Source organism: Lepisma saccharinum, chromosome 5, assembly GCF_977018435.1.
Source record: "Lepisma saccharinum chromosome 5, izLepSacc3.1, whole genome shotgun sequence".
NCBI classification, from domain to species: domain Eukaryota; kingdom Metazoa; phylum Arthropoda; class Insecta; order Zygentoma; family Lepismatidae; genus Lepisma; species Lepisma saccharinum.
This window is the reverse complement of record NC_139233.1, coordinates 89,919,322-89,942,143: the sequence shown is the minus strand read 5'-3', so window position 1 is coordinate 89,942,143 and position 22,822 is coordinate 89,919,322. Positions and strand designations below refer to the sequence as shown.

Sequence of the window (22,822 nt, the reverse complement as noted above, 5' to 3'; positions counted from 1 at the left end):
GCATGCCCCTCAAATTCAGATAAACTAAATTCCGTCCTAAATTTCTTCCTGGCCATCGTTCGTCACCTAATTTCATCCACAAAATACTTGCAGAAACCCATTTTTCTGAAGATGTTAAATATCCAAACTCCTGACCAGAGACGTACACTGGCGGATCATATATTCCTGCATAAAACAGTGAATGGCAACATCAGAAGTGACCGCCTTCTTCAGGAAATTCCCTTTCGAGTGCCGCCCCGCTCAACAAGAAGCACTCAACTTTTCGCTTCTCAGAAGCCAAGCTTATGCCTCACCCAGCGTTCTATGTTCCACCGAAACACCGACCGACTTTTCTGTATCTTAAGTATTTTTGTTATGTGTGTGTTCATTCTGCACGTGCATTTTTTACGTTTCCTACAGCATATATGTGTATTTTTGTGTTTTTTTCTTTTTTGTGTTTTTTCTTCTTTCTTTTTGTGTTTTTTTTATTTTCTTTGGTATTTTGATGTTTTATATTTCGCAAACTGTTAGATATTTCAGCTAAATTTGTAAAATGTGCAGTAGAGATGGTTAAGTGTAAGAAAAGGCTTGTGCCTTAACTTCGCCATCCAAAAGAAGAAGTAAATAAATAAATAAATAAATAGACTGCCTAGCGAATATAATAGTCTGACAAGCTAAATAGACACTTTTGATAATCTGGCACATTTTAGAAGACTGTTGGCTAGAAGTATGCGAGTCTCTAAACCACATGTAAGTTTAGTTCATGTTATTATTTTTCTTATTTTATACTATTACTAGCTGATTACCCGGCAATGCCCAGGTATTTATTTATTCCAATCTTGTATTAGACAGGAAGATAATGAATTCTAACTATAGTGTATTGATTGATTTCGTGTTTTAAGTGCACTTTATGCACACAAAGGCTAATCGGGACTGGACCAACAGTTTAATGTGGGACCCGAACCACTGTGTGCTTCCACCGGGTATCGAACCGAGACTGCTTGATTACAAGGCGACGACGCTACCACTGCGCCATCGGGGAGGCCTAACTATAGTGTAAAATGTAACTAATTTTAAATGTGATCGTGAATGTCACCAATTAGCTTAGCCGACTCCGAAGAATGGATTCGACACTAATGTAGGTCATTTGTGGCACATTACTTTTCACCCCCCCCCCCCATGCCGATAGGTGATGAACTTGGAGTTCAACGGCATTGGCAGTGTCACAAAAATTATGGATTCCACACGTTTTCGCAAAACAAAATCATATCAGTCTGAATGTTAGACAACCCGAGAAACACTATCGTTGTGCGGGATTGCATAGAGTCACGGATGTCTGTTTGTGCGGAATTTAATATCGGTCGTTTTCGATTATTTTTAAAAATCAACCATTCTCACCCCACCCCTAGGGATGCCAGATGTGTCTTATCTCCAAAGTATTCTTTCCAGATTGCAAGTGATACGTGTACCAAGTTTGGTTGAATTGCTCCAGGCGTTCGAGAGTTATTCCGGAACAAACATACACATCCACACACATAGATCCATTATTTTTGATGTTATTTTCTATTGTGAGTACGTTCCAATGTAAAATGGCTAACACTGTATTTGGAATCTTCTCTTAAATAAATAAATGAATAAATAAGGAACAAGCACACTGACATATTCGCATTTTACACAGGATTCGAACCTAGGACCCATGATTTCTGGACAAGCAGGGTGAATCAGCAATTGGATCACAATTGGTTTTAAATTATCGTAAGACAAAAACATTAAAATTTGTAACATCATAACGTATTGACACCCATCCCATGGCAATTGTCATTGGTCTTCTAGACTGTCGTCGGCTCCTTGGTCGATTCATTGATTTGCTTTAATTTACTTCACTTTTCTACCACTTTTGGTTAATCGAGAAAATGAGAATTAATGGTGATAAGATGAATAGATGAAGGGACAATCATAAATATTGAACCACACAACACGAGCCCCAAAGACACTGGCATACGCATACTGATGAGGATTCAGTCCCTCCCCCCAAAATTTTGAGAAAATGAAAATTTTCTAATGAAAATATGTTAAGAACTGTACAAAACGAAAGGTGTAAATGCAAATCCCCCTTTACCATTTGTGTCTTCGAGTACAATTTTAATAGAGTGAAAACCTTCAAATATACGATTTTTTTTATGTATCCCGCTACCCTAGAACCAAGCTATGTACTATCCACCTCTACAATTACACCTCCCTCCCCCGAAAAAAATCCTGCGTACGCCAATACCCACAGAGGATTATAGTGCCTGAGAGTCGAGTCCAGACGCCAGAGCATCGCTAGTCTGCAAAATACAGTTCAGCGTGTAGTACGTGGAAGTCAGGTTGACACTTGGGTGTCGAGGCACTCCATTACACCCCGCGTTGAGATACTTCTCCACAAGAAAATGGTTCCCCAAAATGCCTCAATGCTGAACCACCACCGTCGGAGATGGAACCCGGAACCTATCGCAAAAGCTGTCGGAATTCCTTCGCATGCAACAACCTGGTCACAATATCGGGGTTAAAAGGCTTGTGTCCACTGTGGCGTAATTTCTGACCGCGATTTCTCTATATGAAATTACCGGCCACGTCAGTTGCAATTTACTACATCATTCATCACTCGGCACCCACAAGCTAGCAGATTAGCTTCTCGCATGCAAAAAACATGTTCTTTTTTAACCCTTTATGCTCAGCCATCAATCGTGGTGACGTTGTGGATGACTCGCCGTTACGCTATGCAAACACCCGTCCCCTACAGCACACGCGCATAATTAGCGAATTAAATAGAACAAAAACTGCAAGAGATGGACAATGGAGGACTCAGAAGGAAATAATGACAACAGTTAGATGACTGACGAGAGGTCATTGTTGTAGCATCATTTTGACATTACTAAAATGAACATTGTGTTTCTATTATTTCCTTTCATGCGGGATCTTTGCTGTTTTTGTCTGCAACACACACGCTGTGAGCATTTACATATGTTTGGCTCTAGTGTAACAATTTTTTTATGTTGTAGCTGAGTATTTGAGTGCGTTTATTTCGCTAGATGTACAGGAAGAACTGTTTATTTTTAAATGATTGTTGCCCTCAGTTTGACTTATAAGCTATAAGATTTGCACCCATTGTGAGCCACATCGATGTCCGACCACATTGGCCCACGACCTTTGTGACGCTCATTCGTTACATAGCATTCACAATTTCATAAAATCTTTGATAAGAAGAAGGATAAATCATTATCACATTCACTGTTATTGGTGTATTATTATGGGATGTATGGAATGCATGAAAACTTAAGTTGATTTATATAATAGCAACAATCACAGAAAATATCAATTTTATGATAAAGCATAATAAAAATTAACAGTTCTATCGTATCCCCTTTTTGCGCCCCTTATAAGATGGAAACGCTGCTCTTCATCATAGTGCAATTTGAGATCTGAAATCTTGAAATTACTGTTTGATCAATGCAAGTAGAAGTACAGCGTTATTAAAAAAGAATGGTACAAAAGTAAGGTTAATTTATTTTTAAGTGAAAAGAGATACAAATGAAATTCTGGTGGGAAAGAAGAAAGGAAGGTTGTAAATTTATAGCCTGTGGTTGTAGTTGACGTAAAAATCCGCTAGAGGCGCTACTTATTGTTGATAGCTAAAATGGCAACAACGAAGGTAGAGCAAGCATATTGCGTAATGGAATTTGCACGAACAGGGGCAGTTGTTACAGTTCAGAAACACTTTCGTGCGAAATTCAAGAAACAACCACCACATAGACACTGCATTACACGCTGGTTGCAGAAGTTTGAATCAACTCGATGTCTGTGCAGTAGAAAAATCCCCGGTACATCGAGGGAGACAGTGGATAGAATTATCGTTTTGACATCTGCCGTGTTACCCAGGGTGCTCATATCCAACATTTGTAATTGCCCTGGTAAATTTACAACCATCCTATCTTCTCTTCCTGCCAGAATTGCTTTTGTATCTCTTTTTTACTTAAAAAAAAAAACTTTCCTTTTGTACCATCCTTTTTCAATAACCCTGTATATCAACGTATCCTTAGTCTCGCAGAGACAGTAGCCTAATAGTGAAAATGTAAATTTTCTTTATTTTCATATTTCTTCTGCGTACATCATAAGTAAGTACAACCTTGGTGACAATGAAGTTCGACCAGAAAGGAATACGTGATTAAATGCACAGAGGCATAGGCGGTGGAATGGGTGACCCGCAGAAGTGACGCATGTGTGTAAGAGGAGGCGTGTGAGCAGGCAAGAATCGTGATCCCAGCATGTTGCACCCAAGGTCACGTAAAGAACGAAAACGGGGAACTATACGCGTGACATTGAACTTCGACCAGGCACCAGACCCAAACGGAAAATTCCAGATAGTGGCGCATTCGACGGAAGCATGACGTCACGGACACGATAAGGGAGTCCGCCGTATATAAGCGCGTGCTGTGCAACGAGGAACCGCAGTGCATCATCACCGTGGCCAGGGGCAAACCTATTGACAACACCGTGAGGAGAAGAGTGGTGGAGTTGCAACGGGATGGACTCAGTGAACGAGAAATAGGGCGCCAACTGAACTTACCCAAGTCAACCGTCCACTGTATCATCAAACACCACCAAAATACGGGTACTACAGAGCCAGGTAAGGCCCCCGGTCGAAAACGCCTGCTGAGTGTGCCTGACCTACGGATATTTAGGCGCTATATCCAGACCAACAATCATGTTTCTGTGGCCGAATTACGACTGTGGACTCGAGAACGCTTTCACATTGAAGTGTCAACCAGAACCATTCGCCGTTACCTACAGCGATGCGGTTACCGAGTGTACAAGGCGAAACGTAAACCCTTCCTTTCCATGTTGAACAAAGGCAATCGACTACGGTGGGCACGAATGTACCGGGGATGGACATTTCGGCAGCGGAACAGGGTTTTGTGGACGGACGAATCCATTTTCAATGTTGTGTACGGGAAAATACGGAAAACAGTCATTTGTCGGAAGGAGGAACAGAATGAAGCAAAATGTTATGCAAGTCGGGTACAGAAACCTGCGTCAGTGATGGTATGGGGATGCATGACGGCATCTGGGGTTGGCCCACTACACGTCTGTGAGGGCATTGTGAATGCACACGCCTATACACGCATACTGGAGCGGCATCTTCCCACAGTGCGAAGGCACCTGTTCCACAGGCGGCGTCTCATCTTTCAACACGACAATGCCAGGCCTCATGCAGCGCGGCTGACAAGAGAATGGTTGACTCGCCATCACGTGCGAACTCTGCCATGGCCACCATAGAGTCCCGACCTCTCGCCCATTGAGAATGTGTGGCGTGTTCTTAAGCGACATATGCAACAGAGGGAACCCACGACAGTGGCTGCTCTTATCGCCTGCCTGCAGGAGGAATGGCACCGCATCGATGTGGAATACCTTGAACGACTCGTCCGCAGCATGCCCCGACGCATTGCCACAGTTATTCGCCGACGGGGCGGCGTCACACCATGGTAAACAGGATCCCCTCTAACAGTGGTCGAACTTCAATGTCACGTGTAGATGGACGAAAATGTTTTATTTTGTATGGACACCATACATTGCTGCGTTGCAGCGGAAATTTATGTTTTCCTTTGTTCCATGTAGCCTGCTGAATAAAATATGCTCAGCATATGCATGTGTTCGCCTTCTTTCACAACGAACTCCTATATTTGTGACTGGTCGAACTTCATTGTCACTAATGTTGTAATATAGTGTCAATTTTTGGCGCCCTCCAATTCCTTCTCGTTCCGCTTAAGAGGGATCGAGAAATAATTGAGATGTAGAAACTATCAGAGTTTAGGAAAATGGCCAATGCAACTCGATCTGTGCGCCTTGAGAGTTGCCCCATTCTTACCGTCGCGTGTCTGTTGCTTTACTGAATAGCAGTGTTGCCACAATATGAGGGCACAATTTCCCGTTCCTTTCCAAAAAATGAAAATGTGAATATGAAAGTGGAACTTAGCATTAACTGCAATAATATAGTCAGATGCCTTAAAATGTCCCTGAAATTGTGGTATTTTTAATCGAAATTCCCTTTTCCCTTTTGGCTAACAATTCGGTCCGAATTTTCCTGCAAAAGAGAAATTTCGCTTCATGTGGCAACACTGCTGAATAGTGCCAGGCTTGTTTCCTCATTACACATTGGCGCGCATGCGCAAGCACGTGTATTCACTATTTGTGTATAAAGTTGGAGAGTTTCTGTATCTTGTAATATGAAAATCATAACAATATCTTCCTCTGTCTTTAAACTGTGAGCCTTTATTTCTCGATCCCTGTAAGCGGAACACACCGTACATACATATATACAATAATTTATACATACTTTCATATACGTACACACACACACACACCCTCCCCCCCCCCCACACACACACGTATATACACTCTTCTAATTTCATGACTCAGGCCACAGCTGCGTGGGTTCCTCCTTGATGTGTCCAGCCATTCCTTTCATCTGACCAAACATTTCCTCGCCGAGTCAACAGCAGATAAGACTGAACGCAAATGAAGAAACCGTACAGCTCAAACATGTGCTCGCTCTTCACCGTTACAGCTCCATTGTCAATACGGCTGGCAACCATTTTGTGTACATACAATCCAGGATAAACATTTGGTCAAACAGGACTATGAGAAATTTCGTGTCAAAAGTTTTAACTTTCTGGTATGGGTTCCCATTGTTGCATTTACTTTAAGCCACTCCCAGAATTAAATAATATAGCCTACTTTCATTAATATAAACTACAACATCTAAGAAACCAAAAATTAAAATGTACAAGACAGTAATTTTACCTGTGGTATTATATGGATGTGAAACTTAGTCCCTTACATTAAAAGAGGAACACAAATTTAGAGTATTTGAAAATAAAATCCTTAGGAAAAATATTTAGACCTAAAAGGAACGAGGTTGCATAATTTAGAACTGCATAATATGTTTTCATGTCCAGATATTATTAGAATAATTAAATCAAGAATACTTAGGTGGGCAGGTCATGTGGCACGAATGGGAGAGGAAAGAAGAGTTTACAGGATTCTTGTTGGGAAACCTGATGGTAAGAGACCTGTAGGAAGGCCAAGACGAAGATGGAGGGATAACGTTGAGATGGACCTAAATGAAATCGGTAAGGATGGAAAAGATTGGATTGATTTTGCCAAGGATAGGGACAGATTGAAGGCTTGTGTTGCTGCAGGCATAAACCTTCGGGTTTAAGAAGGCTAGAGAGTTCGAACGTTCTTATATTAATAATTTAATTTTACTTTACTTCAATGTTCTGAGAGTGATGGCAGTACTGCTACATCAAGGGAAATTTCCCTCAGGGCATAGATTTACGTAAATATCACAATTGTAGAGAAATTTGAACATATCCGGCTCACACATTAAATTCAAACTCGTTGAGTGTTCTTAAATTGTCCTCTAACTGTCTTCTAATTGTAAAATTCTTAATGGACAAAATATATTGTGCCAAATAGGCTTCTAAAGTTTTCTCAAACTACTAAGGGAACTTAGAAGAAGTGCTTCAAAATGAAGACTGGGGCTCAAGTTGAATTGTGTTGTGGTATACATTATGCAGAGTAAGAAAATATTTATTTGCTGTAAAGAAAGAATAGCTTTTCGTGACCAAACATTTGTTGAAAATCGCGTCAAACGTATGACTGTCACCAGCGCCATCTTTTAGAGAAATGATTCTGACGAAATCTTTCCTATTTCTTTAGATGTGGTCAAAACTTTCAAATTTAGTAAACATTTTGGCCATTCATAGAAATCTTTTGTGTGTGCGATATACAGCGTATTCCGCTTAGAGGGATCGAGAAATAATTGATTATTTCAAGTGTAAATAATGGTTTATTAACACACCTTTTTACATACCTTGATGTAGAAACTCTCAGAGTTTAGGAAAATGGTCAAAGCAACTCGATATGAGCGCCTTGATTTTGCCTGCAGACATCTAAATGGTCCCCATTCTTTGCGTCGCGTCGCGTGTCTGTTGCTCTACTGAATAGTGTCAGGCTTGTTCCCGCATTATACATTAGCGCGCATGCGCAAGCACGTGTATTCACTATTGGTGCATAAATTTGAAGTTTCTGTATCTTGTAAAATGAAAAAAAAATCATAATAATGTCTTCCTCTGTTTTTAAACTGTGAGCATTTATTTTTCGATCTCTCGAAACGAAACACACTATTTCATTCGTGCAATGAAGCTTTTCTTAAATGACATACTTTATAGACACCCTGTATAACATTGCAATTGCTACTGATTAAATGTGTTAATAACATGCAGGATCTAATCTATCGGATTTTTGTATGATTCCAGGTGCACCTGTACTTCTCAGCGCTTCCCGAAGACAAAGTGCCGTACGTAAATTCTGTTGGTGAGAGGTACCGGGTTCGACAACTGCTGCACCAACTGCCTCCCCATGACAACGAGGTCCGATACTGCCACGGGCTGTCCGACGAGGAGAGGAAGGAGCTCCGGCTGTTCTCTGCGCAGAGGAAGAGGGAGGCCCTGGGCAGGGGAACCGTGAGGCAGCTCTCCGCGCCGATGTCGTGCGAGGGGGTGAGTAGTGCGCTGGTGCATTATTCTGCTGCAGTTTCTCTTTCGCTTACTCCCTTCTTAAATTCTGTTCATGGGGGCTTCTGAATAAGTATATGCAGAGGTTCATCCAGAGTATTGCCGACCTACGTCTTTAGCATAGCGCGCTACGACGCCAGGGGTCCAAGGTTCGAATCCCGGCCTTCTCCTTTCTCTTTATCTCTCTTTCTTCTTGTCTCTCATACTCTCTTTCTCTTTTCGATTCTTTCTTTCTCTCTCTCTCTCTTTTTCTTCTCTTTTTCTATCTTTGTTCTCTTTATCTCTCCCCCTTTCTTAGTCTCTTTTCTTTCTCCCTCTCCTTGTTCCCTTTTCTCTCTCTTTTTACCTATCTCTCCCTCACTCTTTTTCTTTCTCTCCTCTTTTCTCTTTTATCCATCTAGATTTAGTTAAGAAATCCGTACCAAAAGTAGGCAAAGGAGCACTGGGGTCGTGATTTAATCACTGAACATGTACAGATTCAAACACTAAGCTTGCAGGTGTAGGTATTGACGTTTCATAGCAACTAAGTGTGGTGACGCAATGCGATTGTAGCCTCTAAAAACGAGGATATGGTGTTCAAAATTAATGATATAGGCACTAAAATTTAGGGATATTCTCTAAAAGTGCAATACATATGCAGGGTGATTCAAAAAGGACTTTACAACTTTGAAAGCATATAGAAATTTATTCAGATAACTTACAGAGTCGGTGAGGTGCCATTGGAAACCAAAAGACCTCAAGTTTTGACCTCACGTAGTCCATTAGTACCGAACTTACCCACCAGTAGCGCTGTCGGCATTGTTCTTGAAAATGGCTACTTTTATTGGCGCGGAACGTGCTCGCTGTGTGTTTTGGTTTCACGAGACGCAATCAGCAACTGCAGTGCAACGTAAGTTTCGTACGGAGTATCGTAAGGCGCCTTCTAGTATGCCTACAATTTACTCTTGTCACCAAACCTTCGTTGAGACTGGTTGCATGGCCACCTCGCTCCCCAGATTAAACCCGCTAGATTTTTTTCTTGTGGGGTTTCATTAAAAATCGGGTTTTTGTACCACCTTTACCTGCTGATCTTGTTGACCTGAGACTTCGAATTAACGCCGCCGCTGCAGAAGTGACGCCTGACTTACTGGTGAATTTTGGAATGGAATCGACTTCAGGTGGGATGTATGGGCGAATTACAAGTGGTAGCCACATCGACCCAACATGAATGTTGTATGACAAAGTTGATGTGTTTTACTTTGCAATGGCACCTCAACCAACTCTGTAAGTTATCTAAAAAAAATATATATGCTTTCAAAGTTGTAAAGTCTTTTTTGGATATGGATACTAAGATAGGAGATATACACACTAGAATACTAGTAACATGAAGCGAGTAGAAGAAGAGGGAATTATACATTTATAAGTGTTAAATAGAGTAGGGGCCATATGCACTTTATGGGGGGGGGGGGGTAGACAGAAATGCATTCAAATGTAGTGAAAAGGTCACACATTGCTCGAAATAGTTGCCCATGGCAGAACGACATGAAACTATATACAGCACGAAATTTGGCGTCTCGGGAAAACAGATGAGAAATACTGGAAAAGAAGGACTTAACTTCTAACCCAGCGGTTCCCAAAGTATGCGCCGTTTCTCCCTCGAGCGCCGTGCTTGGCTTACAGGGGCGCCGCGAAACGTTCCAATATTTTCACTGAAACGACACTTACTTGTTAGTCAATGATATGATTGTTCCAAATATGTGCTTAATTAGTATTTATACATGTAAAATGTTAGGCAAGCAACGTGACCACACTAACTGAGCGTTGCAAGTGTTACATAGGCCTCCATTCTGACTTGGCGCCGCGGAAAGATCTTGAAACACTTCGGGCGCCGTGAAACGAAAAGGTTTGGGAACTTCTGTCTAACCAGTAGAGTAATATTTTGAGTTTCTAAAAAGAGTTAACGTGGTAACTGCGGAGAAATTTTTGTTTTCCCTGGAAAGATGCTCCGGACAAGGAGTGGGTAATTCGCCTCGTTTATTTTCAACGTTACAGATCTTGTCAACGGCTGTCAGGAGGATGAGGAGAGGGGGGCTCCTCTTCTCTGCTCTAAATTAACTCCCCCCTGCTTCCCTTGTTCGAAGCCATCCTTCGAAAAGTTGGAATAAACATACAAGGCTTTTCTGGAGCCGGGACCATTAATTCTCACCGTATCCAGAAGAGCTTTCCGGGACCTCTCCCCTTCCAGCAGCCAGAGGGGGGGAAGGGGGGCTCTGGCAAAGTCAGGCTTTTGGCGACATTTTCTGTCCCCCGATTTAGTTGATCCATTACTCTTTCCTAAGGACGTTAATTACAGTTTGCTTGTACTGGGCTGAGATTGGGCCCCTTATTTTGAAAACGTTTTCCTCCGCGAGCGGCCTCTATCGTATCTGCACGTCACGAGAATTCGATTAATGGAAATCGGAACATTAAGGAAAATAGGGCTTGTTCTGCATAACGCCTATGTGCACCAGCACTCCAACGGATTAGCCCATAATAGAAATAGCTCACCAGAATAGTAGGTTATGGTTAAGTTCTGAACAATAAGAAATAAACTCAATATTTTCTAAGCGTGAAGTGACACGTGTCTACTAGTCGAGCGAGACATTGAATGTTTTGTACGGGGAAACTCTGGCCGTTGATAAAAGTTGAATAGTAGAAACACTAATAATAATAATTATCATTATTATTATCATAGTTATTATCCTTATTATTATATCAACAACTCTTATAAACTAATATTAATATACCAATTTTATTCAAAATTTATTATTATTATTATTATATCCCTGGAAAGACACTTCTACTCGATCTACCAGATTAGTGAATATCCAGTACAACTGGTTTTCATAATTCTTAAAAACAGCCAGTGTACTGAAATGCATAGTATTCTATTTTATTACTATACTTTACGGACAAATATTAGGGAAAATTTTAGTCGTAAAGTTGTGTGACCTCTCATATAAAGCTCTAATTTTTGGAATTTTGAAGCATGTGAACTTTTTACTTTTTGAATTAAATGTTAGAATGTGGAAATATGACATGGTTCCTGTGGTTTACACTATTTTTTTTTCGATCTAACTCAACCTTTAATTTGGTTCAGAGGCGCCAATTAAGGTATTTGGGGGGGGAGCAAGATCGGCATAAATAATACTTTATATATGTAAATATACGTAGAATGTGTCCTTCTACGGGAATTTGAGGGTGGGGGCAGAAAGTGCCTCCCCCAAGTCGCCGCCTATGCTTTGCTTATTCTGTTCGAATACGAATTAGATGAACTTTGTTTATTGACATTAAAAATAACAAGCTTTCTTCTTTTTTGTAACTTGAAATGAACGATGCCAATTTCAAGAGACCGGTTTGATATGCTGATAAGTTGGATTGTGACCAATGTGCGACTTCCGGAGATTGAGTCTGCGTCTTGTCTCGATTTTAATCGACTTCTGTCTCGATAAGACTTCGAGACGAGATTTGGCTCGTTTCAGTGCGACGCTTACTCTAAAGGGGATGCTACCCTTTAAAGCAGCAGTACCTTCCCCAAACCGCTTCGGCGTCGAGAGCGGATTCGGAAATTCGATTTCATCCACTTTAAAGTCTCTTTCTCTCTCTCTCGTTCTCCACAGACCGCCGAAAATTGCCTCGTAGCGACAGTCTGGCGACACTGAAGCAGCGATGATAATTACTAGCTTGAAGGCGTCGTTACGAAAGGAAAAACAGAGATTTCTCTCAGCGCGAGACTCCCACTCTCCATGGATCTCCCTTCAAATGAAGCCTTAAATATCGCCTAATGTATGTATGAGCATCGCGACGGGGTGGACGCGGGTGTTTTTCATTGGCGGACAATCGAAGTAGGGTGTTTGGGGGCGTGATTTGTTGGCGCTTGCAAGGAAAAGGGGGAAGTTTCTATCTCCGGAGCCATTAACTCCCATAACAGCTTTTGCCATCGTTTTGAAAACAACACAATGTCTCCCCCTTCCAAGTTCTTCCCCTTTAAAAAAGGGGGAAGGATTGAGATTAAGAAAACCTGTATTGTTCCTTCTCGTTTGACGTCATCTCTTTCTCCTGGAATTTCGTGTTTTATTCTTGAAATTTCCAGCCTAATGGGCAATGAAGTTTTTTATGGAAACCCATTTTTGAGTTTCCACAGAGATTGTTTTCAATGATGCCGGTGCACGGTGCTGACAACGTTGTCAACATTACCTTATCTACTTCTCCCAACACATGGACAAGGGAACAAACCCGTTTGTGACGTAGACGAATTTTCAACCCTATGCGAGCGAAGAGAGCGTGGGTGATGCAATCAGCTGCTTGCCATGCAATCCTCCCCGTACGTTGCAAAAATGTGCGGTTTTCTTCAACATATCGTTGACACCTTTATTCAGTGTATTTACTTGTTATTTGTATCATCGTGAAAGATAAAAACGGTACACAGAGAAAGCAGAAACGTAACATTTAACTTCCTCGAATTCTTTGACGAAGAAACAAGAGAGGGCAGTTGACAACACTGGGGTATTCAGGCATAAGTTTGTTTTGGTTGCCAAAACAGCTTAACTAAAAGTGCCTTCTTAATTCAAACACATCTTTTTTTGTGTAGAAGGATTGTGTGCGCCTCAGCAAGCTTGTGTGCGGCCTCGGGTTCGAATCGCGGCCTGGGCATGGTGTTCTTTGTGAGTGTCCCTTTCATCAACTTCATGTCATTACTCGTTCTCACATTCGCGATTAGTCAAAAGTGAAAGAAAAGCGAAGTAATATAAACCAAATCAATCAAACAAGCTAGCTTGTGTATTTTTTTGGACGCCAGAATACACTGTGTATATATAGAATAAAAAAGAAAAAGAACAATTAAATTTTATGTGATTTGAAGAGAATGAATAAGATAGCGAAGGCACGCGCTTAAATATACAGGGTGGCGCACGAAAAACAAGCCCGAGTCATACAGGGTGCGACACAGAAAAGTACTCCGAGTCATACAGGATGGCGCACGAAAAAGTAGCCTTCGATTGTTTCCTGGCACAGAGAGACGGACGAGAAAATCCATGTCGCGTTAAAGTGGCATTTGCTAGGCCTTGTACTTCAGGAAATTTTAGTTTTTTATAATTGTTAGTGTTCGAGATATCAGCAGGCCACTTGTTTTCATACACGGCAGAATAGGTGGATATATGCCAGGTGTATAAGTCCGCCAAGTTTCATGTTTGTAGCTCTAGTGATTTCTGAGATACAGAGTGTTGCTACGGATAGATGAATACGAGTAGTACCCCAAACCAGCTGATACAAGTGTCACAACTTAAAATATATAATTATTCTATCATTCTGTAGTATAGCTGCATAATGTAACCATTCAAGCATAAGCAGTTCGTGTCATTTTAAGCCTATTCACGTCACTTTTCCGTCCAAGGTCAATAAGGATTCAGCCACAGATGTGCAAATGTGCGTCCATTCTTACTTTACTGCTGGATTTCGTGCGAACCGTCTTGTTATTTCCCGTTCATTGTCGATCTGTTCGAGCGATCTGATTGATTGACTTGTCAGACTCTCTCGATTTAAAAACACTTTCCCACCGGTGCTATCTGGTGGCGATCCACCAAATTAACTTACGTAATCTTTCTTCCCTTCTGAAACTGTGACGTGTCTCCGGTAACAAATGCGAGACTTGAATTCGGAGTTGGACAGGTAAAGGGGCCGTGTGCTTTCTGGATATTACTTTCCTTTTTTACATATAGATCGGTATTTTCACACAGATCTGCTCGGATGTCTTGATAGGTTGTTAAGGAAAGGATGGAATAAAGGATGAAATTCGTCAATTACTTCTTTCCTGACGTGACGGACGGAACTCAACAATGCCAAGCGTCTAGATAGATACTCCAACAATGTATCTTTTACGATGGTGATGAGCAGTTACGTGCCAGGTTCGGAAAATTCTTATTGGTATTAATGGAACTAGTAGGCTTACCACATTCTTCACTTGAAGTGCTCATTTGCAACTATTAAGATCATAATCTTTTACAAACCTGTTCCATTCATTCGTTGCCATTCACATATCAATCTTGGCTCGGTCACAGATTAACTCTCTCTTTGGATTATACGTAAGAGTTAATTTATGCAAGGGACTATTTACTATACATAAAAGTAGTGTAAAAAAATGTTTCGCCAGGGCAGAGAGAGTAGAGAAGTATTTTCATGATCGGCCACCAGAGTGCATCTACAGAGTGCGTGACTGCAGCATCATGATTGGTCTCGTGCAAACAGGATCTGACATGAAGCTGCAAAGTGTAATTAATCAAAGTTTCTGCGTACGAAAAGGGTACATGATAGGGGCTTCACCGCAACCGAGTGGGCGTGGGTAAGCTGTAGCTCAAACAGCCTTGCCCAACATTTCTACCCACACAAATAGCCCTTCCCCTGCAAATTTTAGAATATGATTAATAATAAAAACTACAGAAAATTTGAAAAATGCATATCTAGGTGCTATCTAATACATATTAAAGTGCACACGTTACAAAAAAAATGCTTCTAATATGATTCATATCAACAACGTACTCTTGAGCTGAAGCCCTTAATTTTTCGTGCTGTACCATATGAATCTGAAGTACGGTGGGAATTCATTGCTCTCGTTTCAGATCTTTAAATACATGCATTGGACAAAAGTTAAAGCAAACTTATTTAATTCAAACTTGACAATAACATACTGCCTCACCGTTTATTCTCTTTGATACCTTTTGACTCCAATTTGCCAGTCTGTATATGTCTGTGACCATTCCAACTGAATACACAGCATCATTTCACACTTCAACTGTGAAATTTCGTGACAGTCGGACTCTCTCTTTTTTTTCATCGACTGCATAACAAACAACTTCACGGATGGCCCGTCAATAATTAACTTCGAAGCGTTCGCAATCTGTCAGTTCGTTTGGCTCTGGGTGGTCTGTTTGCATTCTTTATATGAGTTTTCTCCGACTGCGACTGCGACAGTAGCTCCGCCATGCGGTCGGCTCGAAGAACAAGCAATTTCTATGTAAATGAAGGCGGAACAGTGAAGTGCACTCTGTCTCTGTCATGTCACTGATCCGTGTAACATGATGAGACTGTCATCCTGGTCTCACTTTCAGTCGTCTTTTGTTTTCACCTAAGTTGGGGGCCAATTACGGTGGGAATTTGGCATGGTATGTAGAAAGTAGAAGCTTTCAGTGTATAAAACGAAGGGAGGAGGGCTCCATCTATGAGTAACTTATACAAAATTTCCACCACGTTCTTAGAGAAGCTTTCCGTGTGAAATTTGGGTCCTGGATCTTTTCGCAGGTTAAAATATTACAAGAGAGAAAATAACTCTGATACTGATACTGTGCAGACTGACAAATTAAGTACTTATTCCAATATCTGGGTTTGAAATAAAATTATACCCTCCATATATGGTAATCTACATAAATAAGCACACTCTTTTGTCAGTATAGTACAGGGGTGTCTATACTTCGTTATGTATAGGACCAGTAACCACTTGAGGCGATTGGTCGCGGGCCATATTACACTTTACTTAGGCCCGCTTTAGACGAAAGCATTTTCCTTAGCATTTTTCTTAACATTTGTGCCATGATCAATATAATACCGTGTAAAGTGAAAAGTCTTATGGCATTTCAGATGCCATGGCATATTTCATGGCATTTCTCAAGGATTGAACCCGTCCTATTTCCGTAGCATTTTTTGTAGCATAACCAATCGGAAGCGACCTCTAGGTCATGTGTGCAGATGTAATGGCGGCCGCGTGAGATGTAAACAATGTATCACTTCACATTTTGAAAAGCCGATAACTATTCAACCGAGAGGAATAACGTTTCGTATAAAACGTCATTAGATACAAAACAATGGTGCTGTTTAAATACATATTTTACAACGTTTACTGTGCACGTATGGAAGAATATTTTAGTTGTTTCAAATGTAAACAATGTGCACTTAGCATAGATGGTGTATATGTCATACATAGTAGTCGCAAAAGCTAGCTGAAAAGTTACACAAAATTCTTGCGCGTAAAGAACTATCTGTTATAAGATTTTTGGAAGCATTTACATAGCATTTATGCTAGCAAAAATGTTAAGGGAAATGCTTTCGTCTAAAGCCGGCTTAACACTAACGATAATGTCTCAAAACGAAATTAGAGGTTTTAGAAATTAGAGGTTTTAGAAGTGCTAAAACGGCCGAATTTTTGTACGAAAAATGCCGACAAAACCATGTTCATCTGTCTGAACAGGTTATTGGACTTAAAAGTCAATATGGGATAAACAAACATTGACCGAGAGCTCTGAAAATTGACATCAGAACGAAACGAAGCTCTGATAATCGCTGAATGTAAGCTCGTTCCAGACTTAAGTCTTAAGAAATAACTATTTACCCGTTATTTTGATAATAAAGAAATGGATATTCTTCCTCATTCATCTCTTTAAACATAATGAAAATGCAATTCTACGTACTTTCTACAAGTTGAGGATTTTAAGCATTTTATTGTGTAGATTCCTCGTGTACAGCAGTGGCGTAGCATTATAGTACGCCCGTACGCCCGGCGTTCCCAGATTTAAAATTTCAAAAATGCTTAAATGCTGTGATTATAAAGTAAAACGTGACTAATTTAATATATGTTTGACCTTCATGGCATTATAATAGCTATTTTTCGCGATCCGCTTGCAACGCTTCACTCTCAACACTCGTTCTAGCACCTCTTTTCAATGCCTTTCCCGGCCGGACGCCGAGCAGGTTCGGCGTACAGGACTCTATATTCCTTGCTGCCTTTCTTGAGGGAAAGCTTCGATTTCTACAGCACGCGCGTAAATGCTCTCTCGTACGCCAGCGTACGGAGCAGAGAGGTCTACCGTGATTGGTTCATGTAACCCTTTCTGCCTTCTGAAGCCGACGACAGCGGTAGAATTCCTACCCGGTTCTTCGCTCTTCGCGCTCATGCAACTCGTGCTATGTGATGCTACAATACGCAATATTGACTGACGTAACTTTACCAATCTCAAATATACTGCTTCTTAATGGCCACTGCATTGTATAATTTATCGCACGAACAGCGATGTGCATTAGAAACTAAAAGATCAACACAGTTTTTGTCAAATAAGTTGGTGAAGTCCTCGTGGTAGAAATTCAGCCTGTGGCTGCTCTACCACTTAACCCGCAAAACTATTTTTTTTTAATTGTATTTTTTCGTTATTATCTAACTACTTAATATTGTGTCAATGGAAATGTTTAGCATTCATTTGAAAACTCTTAACATCGAATGGTCTCTGGAGAAAATTATTTTAAAATGTTTATCAGCATTCTCAAGATGTAATAAACAGTGGTCTGAATTACTAATCGGCACTGTTACGTCAGTAGAGTGTACGATATTTGGATCATCCACTCTGCTCTGCACAGTGCGCCAAGACGACAGAGGTCCCTGGTTCAAATTCCGGCGTGAGCACGGGTGTTCTTTGTCAGTGTCCCTTCATCAATATCATCACTCATATTCATATTCGCAATTAACCAAAAGTGGTAGAAAAGCGAAATAAAATAAACCAAATCAATCAGTAGTTGGATCATCCACAACAATGACGTCTACTGTTGTGCAGAGGCGCTTATGATTCAGGCAGGTTTTTAATGACTTGCGTCATGCAGAAAGATATAAAAAAGGGTATAAAACACCAGAGTTCAAAACATTTGTGGCATAGTGAGGAATCTAATTTTCTAGCTAAAGCATGCATTGATGATGTTTTATTGAAAACCCAGCTGACTTCAGGCAAATAAACAATACATGTGGCGACTAATACCATAAGTAAATTATTAAACAAGAAAGGGCCGACCCTTCCTTCGGACTTGGCGTTCCCACCCGAAATGTCTATGCTACGCCACTGGTGTACAGACACTGAAACTTACATTTTGATTCTGTCATATTATTAATAGACTTATGACCAAGAGTAAAAAAGATAATTCAATGTGACTTGGAGATATGAGTTACTCAAACGTTTTTACACGGGTACAATGTGAGTCACTCATACAAAAATGTAATAAATTTACACAGTAAGGAACCGTGCTATATATATCTATAAACGTTTTAGGATTAAATCAAATAAATTTACATAGCAAGACACCGTGCTATATATCAGTTAACGTTTTAGGATTAAATCAGGCCATATCAAATTATGCCACCATCTACATCAAATGAAATTAGTTAATTCACTACGTGCAAATGCAAACTAGGCCAAGAACACTTATCGTGTGATATTTGAATGTCCATTTTATTGAAAACAGAGGGAGAGCTTTTGCAAAAGTATGGTAAATGAAGAAATTCTTCTACCAACGTCTTCATCACTTTTAATATCAATACCATATGCAGAAATTATATTCGTTATGTATTAATTTTTCCGTGATATAAATGTAGACGTCTTGGAACATATATTTACACAAGAAAGTGTGGTTTGCTGTAGAAAAGCAGCTAAAACCAATAAGGAAAGGAAGATTCTATCAGCTGGATTAGTCGAGCTAATGTAGCTTGTAGTGACTTAGTCGCCGACTTTCTTAATTCATTAAATTCTATAGTTCCAAGACGTGAATAGAAACGAACACAGGGTTATTTTCGAGAATTTATTTCCGTCACTACCTAACACCACTAGAAATTGCATGTGAGATATGGTTGAGTGCGTATGCGTACGGTTTTTCATATTGGGAATTGATTCACTTAATATCAAGCTGCGAGTCGTGACACATGCTTAGTGACCTCATATGATTCGACCGTGCATTTTTTATGAGTGGACAGTGATGGTTATTTCTTTGCCCAGGGAGATAGAAATTGAAGTCGGTGTGAGAGAAGGAGCTATAAATCGAAACGTACAACAGACCGACAACTACACAGTAGAATAAATATCCTGTATGCAGTCATTTCAAAGATGATTTTCGTGCCATAGATTCGTGATGGTGCAAACAGAAGTATGTTGTACTTCAAGCATTGAGAAATATGGAGGAGGTTTGCTGATGACCAAAAAATGCAGTTTACAGTTAAAGTACAGCTTCCAAGCTAAAATTGCAACATTGTAAGATAAATATAAACTCTTATCTATTTCCGTTACTGTGCCTGCAAACTGCATCGACTTTAGGTTTGGTATGACAGCCGTAGAAACAGAATTAATCAACACTATATTTATATTATTTTCTTTTATTTAACTTTTTTTTTTTTAAATACTGAAGTACGTTTTGGCTCCAACTTTCATAACAGGAACGTACACACTCCTGACTGGTGCAAATATGTCGAGCGGTGACGTAACCATAAATTATGGTGTCAGCATTAGTGCTCAGTTTTAGGAAATACTTTTCTCGGAAATTTGTCTGGTTTCGATAAACCGCTGCGAAATTCCAAATTCTGGATAATTATATATGTTGAGCATTCGAGTGATATTCTTGGTGATTGATTTGGCTATTGTCTATTCCTGGCTCCGCAAACCTCTTTTCGATCACAAATACCTAGACAAGTAAGCAAACCACACTTAGATTCACTTGAATGCTATAGGGGGAATTTTAAACAGATGTAATTTTCCAAAATTGGAATATCATAGCGGTTTTAGAATGATGAAGAATTTCCAAATGATTTGTTTTACTTCGCGTTTTTGCTACTTTTGACTAATTGCGAACATGAGGATGAATGATGATATGATTAAACAGATGAAGGGACAATTACAAACATATACGGACAGCACACAACGCAAGCCGCACAGAGCATACTGGCTGAGAGTCAAGACACCAGAGTCTCGTTAGTCTGTAAAATGCAGTCGAGGGTGTACTACGTGGCAGAGAGGTTGACATTTACGTCTCTACAAAGCGTCATCCCTTACACGCCCGTCTGTTCACTAAATTAACAACAAGATTTTCACGCTGGTAAGATAATTTTCTTCATTTTTGTTTATTAAATATTGTCATTCATGCAGTTAACAGGCTTTCCAGACTCCAAGAGAGTCCATGTTTTGACAAGGAAGAAGACTTCCATTTGATGTAACATGAACTGACAGCTTGCTACTCTTGTACGGCACCTCACATTCAAGCATGCGTAATAACAGCTCTACTAGTACTTAATATGCATTTTTTTCAGCTCATAACGGGAGCTCTGTGGCTACTGGATAAAAACTAGGGTCATCTTCAGAGGCTGCCTGTCTTTTGTTCTTGCAACTGGTTTCACACCCAAATAAAGTGTGAATGAAGCAGCGCTGGTTAAATTTAGATGTAATGTCTTTGCTGGGAATAAGTTTCTAACGAGACAAAACTACTCGCCAAAGAATTTCATTCAGGCGGACGACGTATTTTTGGGTGGGTTCAACTTAAGTATGACTTCCAAGATTCTCTTTCTCTTAATTTCCCTCCCCCCCCCTCTCTCTCTCTCCTTCCTTCTACTGTTTTTATCTCGGTTTTCTACCTTCCTTTTTCCCTCTCCCTCTCTTTGTTTCTTGATTTATTTCTCTATTTCTTCAATTCTTTCGTTCTATCCGCTATTCTTTCTTAATTTCTTTCTCTCTTTCTTCAATTCTTTATTTCCTCCAGATTTTGTGTCTTTATTTCTTTCTCTGTTTCTTCAATTCTTTCTTTCTTCCTGTTTTCTTTCTTTTTTTCTCTCTCTTCAATTCTTTCTTTCTCTATATATTTCTACAATTCTTTATTTCTCTTTCTTCAATTCTTTATTTCTCTCGTTCTCTTTCTTCAATTCTTTCTTTCTCTCTTTCTTCAATTCTTTCTTTCTCTATTTCTTCAGTTCTTTCTTTGTCTTTCTCCATTCCTTCAATTCTTTCTGTCTCTCTCTATTTCTTCAATTCTTTCTTTCTCTCTTCCTCTATTTCTTCAATTCTCTCTTTCTCTATTTCTTCAATTCTTTCTTTCTCTCTCTATTTCTTCAATTCTCAATTTCTTCAGTTCTTTCTTTCTTTCCGTGTTTGTTTCTTTATTTCTATCTGTCTTTCCCTACTTCTTCAGTTCTTTCTTTTTCTCGTTCTCTTTCTTCCTTTTCAGTTTTTCCTTTCTTTCTATTTCCTTTCCTTTTTCTTTGTTTCTCTCTCTGTCTCTGTTATTTTCTATCAAGTTCTCCATTGTCCATTGTCTTTTTATTCCTTGGTGTGTATGTACGTCAATCATTCTAAGATTGACGTAAATCCTCAAAATCAGGGGCTAGACATTTATAGACTGCATATTACTAAACCAAATATAAAATTTCATCGTTCTTTCTTGTCAAAACCAAGCAATACGTACATCATTCATTCAACGTGACCTTATCGTGGCCCAAGAAGTATTTAACTTAATTTCCGATATAACAGGATCTTGTAATGGTGAGAATTTCGATGAAGCCCCAAGAGAATTCCAGCCGTTTGTTTTCTCTGTTGGGAAGGGGGAGGGGTGGCGACAGTGCAGTTGGCATTTCACGCAGGGAAAGTGAAAACTATTAATTACATCCTTTTTGTGATCCCGCCGTGGGTCTGTAGGGAGAGGCAATTGTTTCTGCGACTGCTTGAAATTTAGAAGGCATTGTTGGGCTCCCGCCGCTTTGAAGATGCTGAAGATAGAATTGAAGGCAGCCCCGGAGATGATGGCGAGACAGCGATTGTTCTGGTTTCCAGTCTCCTGCTGATTCTGTGAATTAGTGAGCTACCGAAAGGAGCCAGCCAGACACGCGGTATTCAGGGAATGCGAAGCAGGGAAATTTCCCAGAAAGCCATTTTTGAGGTAAAAATCTAAGTTGGGGGTGTATAGATTTTTCTGCTTTCCCCCATTTTTCACACACACACATACATATTACAGTGGCGGCGAATAGGGGACATATGCCCCCCACTTTTCGCCACTCTTGCCCCCGCAATAAGCTAAACCTTATCTACAAAGGGAAATATACTGCCTTTACCCCCAGTTTGGGCACCTTGCCCCCCCCCCCCCCCGGTTTTGGAACCCAATCGCCGCCACTGCATATATACGTACATACAGAACAAAAAAACGTGTCAATTGACACATTATGTTGACTCCAATAACATAAACTGCAAATGATGCACTTTTTAGTGTCACACAGAAATGCATAATATGGCACTTTTATCAGCTAATGCTCCGTGTGATGCACTAAAAATTGCATCAATTGGGAAGATTAGACAAGATCATTTCATTCAAAGATAACATAATTATAAATTTATCTGTGTCGATTGATGCATTATAAGTGAAATTTTGTTATATTT

At 40.1% G+C, this 22,822-nt stretch overlaps 1 protein-coding gene across 2 annotated transcripts in view; it reads left to right on the top strand.

The window, feature by feature from the left end:
- The window catches only part of LOC145987939 (uncharacterized), a 351,180-nt gene that overhangs the window by 298,796 nt on the left and 29,562 nt on the right, over window positions 1–22,822 (top strand). For both annotated transcript variants that reach the window (XM_083122774.1, XM_083122773.1), the window contains exon 3: window positions 8,340–8,582. In XM_083122774.1, the coding sequence (XP_082978900.1) occupies window positions 8,340–8,582 (243 nt within the window). The remainder of the gene's footprint in view (window positions 1–8,339; window positions 8,583–22,822) is intronic.